Source organism: Octopus bimaculoides, unplaced genomic scaffold (assembly GCF_001194135.2).
Source record: "Octopus bimaculoides isolate UCB-OBI-ISO-001 unplaced genomic scaffold, ASM119413v2 Scaffold_243148, whole genome shotgun sequence".
Taxonomy (NCBI): Eukaryota; Metazoa; Mollusca; class Cephalopoda; order Octopoda; family Octopodidae; genus Octopus; species Octopus bimaculoides.
The window spans coordinates 1-1,017 of NW_026399264.1; the positions used below are offsets into that span (position 1 = coordinate 1).

Sequence of the window (1,017 nt, forward strand, 5' to 3'; positions counted from 1 at the left end):
TCTATTCCAACAAAGAAATCTTTCTCAGGGAGTTGATTTCTAACTCTTCTGATGCTCTTGACAAGATCAGATACGAGTCTTTGACTGACCCGTCCAAACTAGACAGTGGCAAGGACTTATACATCAAGATCATCCCCAACAAGGAGGATAACACATTGACCATTATTGACACTGGTATCGGCATGACCAAGGCTGATATGGTCAACAACCTGGGTACCATTGCTAAGTCTGGTACTAAAGCTTTCATGGAAGCTCTGCAGTCTGGTGCTGATATTTCCATGATTGGTCAGTTTGGTGTCGGTTTCTATTCTGCTTACTTGGTTGCCGACAAAGTGATTGTTGAATCTAAACATAATGATGACGAGCAGCACACCTGGGAGTCGTCTGCTGGTGGTACTTTCACCATTAAAACCTCAACCAGTGAACAACTTGGCCGTGGTACCAAGATCACTCTGTACCTGAAAGAAGACCAGGCTGAATACTTGGAAGAGAAACGTATCAAAGAAGTGGTGAAGAAACACAGTCAGTTCATTGGTTATCCCATCAAACTGCTTGTTGAGAAGGAACGTAGCAAGGAAGTGTCTGATGATGAAGAGGAAGAAGAAAAGAAAGAAGACAAAGAAGAGGAGGGTGTAAGTAATATTTCTGGTTATTGTAGAGTTATTACCTTATTGGTGTCTAATTGTTAATGTGGTAGCAGTGTGACATCTGACTTTTCTATTGTCCTTAGCAGGAAGACAAGATTAAGATTGAAGATGTAGAAGATGAAGAGACGTCAAAAGGCAAGAAAAAGAAGAGCATCAAAGAAAAATACTTTGAAGATGAAGAATTGAACAAAACTAAACCCATCTGGAGTAGGAACCCTGATGATATTAAAAATGAAGAGTATGGGGAATTCTACAAGTCGTTGACCAACGATTGGGAGGAACATCTTGCTGTTAAGGTGAGTTGATTCATTTGGTTGAAACTATTTTCATTCAAATGGCTTTACATTGAATGAATAGATTGTTTTTATTT

General features: G+C 39.5%; 1 protein-coding gene across 1 annotated transcript; it reads left to right on the forward strand.

The window, feature by feature from the left end:
* Positions 1-5: 5 nt before the first annotated feature.
* On the forward strand, positions 6-1,017 carry LOC106867125 (heat shock protein 83; the record flags this gene model as incomplete). Its single annotated transcript, XM_014933682.1, has 2 exons — positions 6-632; positions 734-1,017. Coding segments are annotated over 2 exons (846 nt in total), but the record flags the coding sequence as incomplete, so codon positions are not given.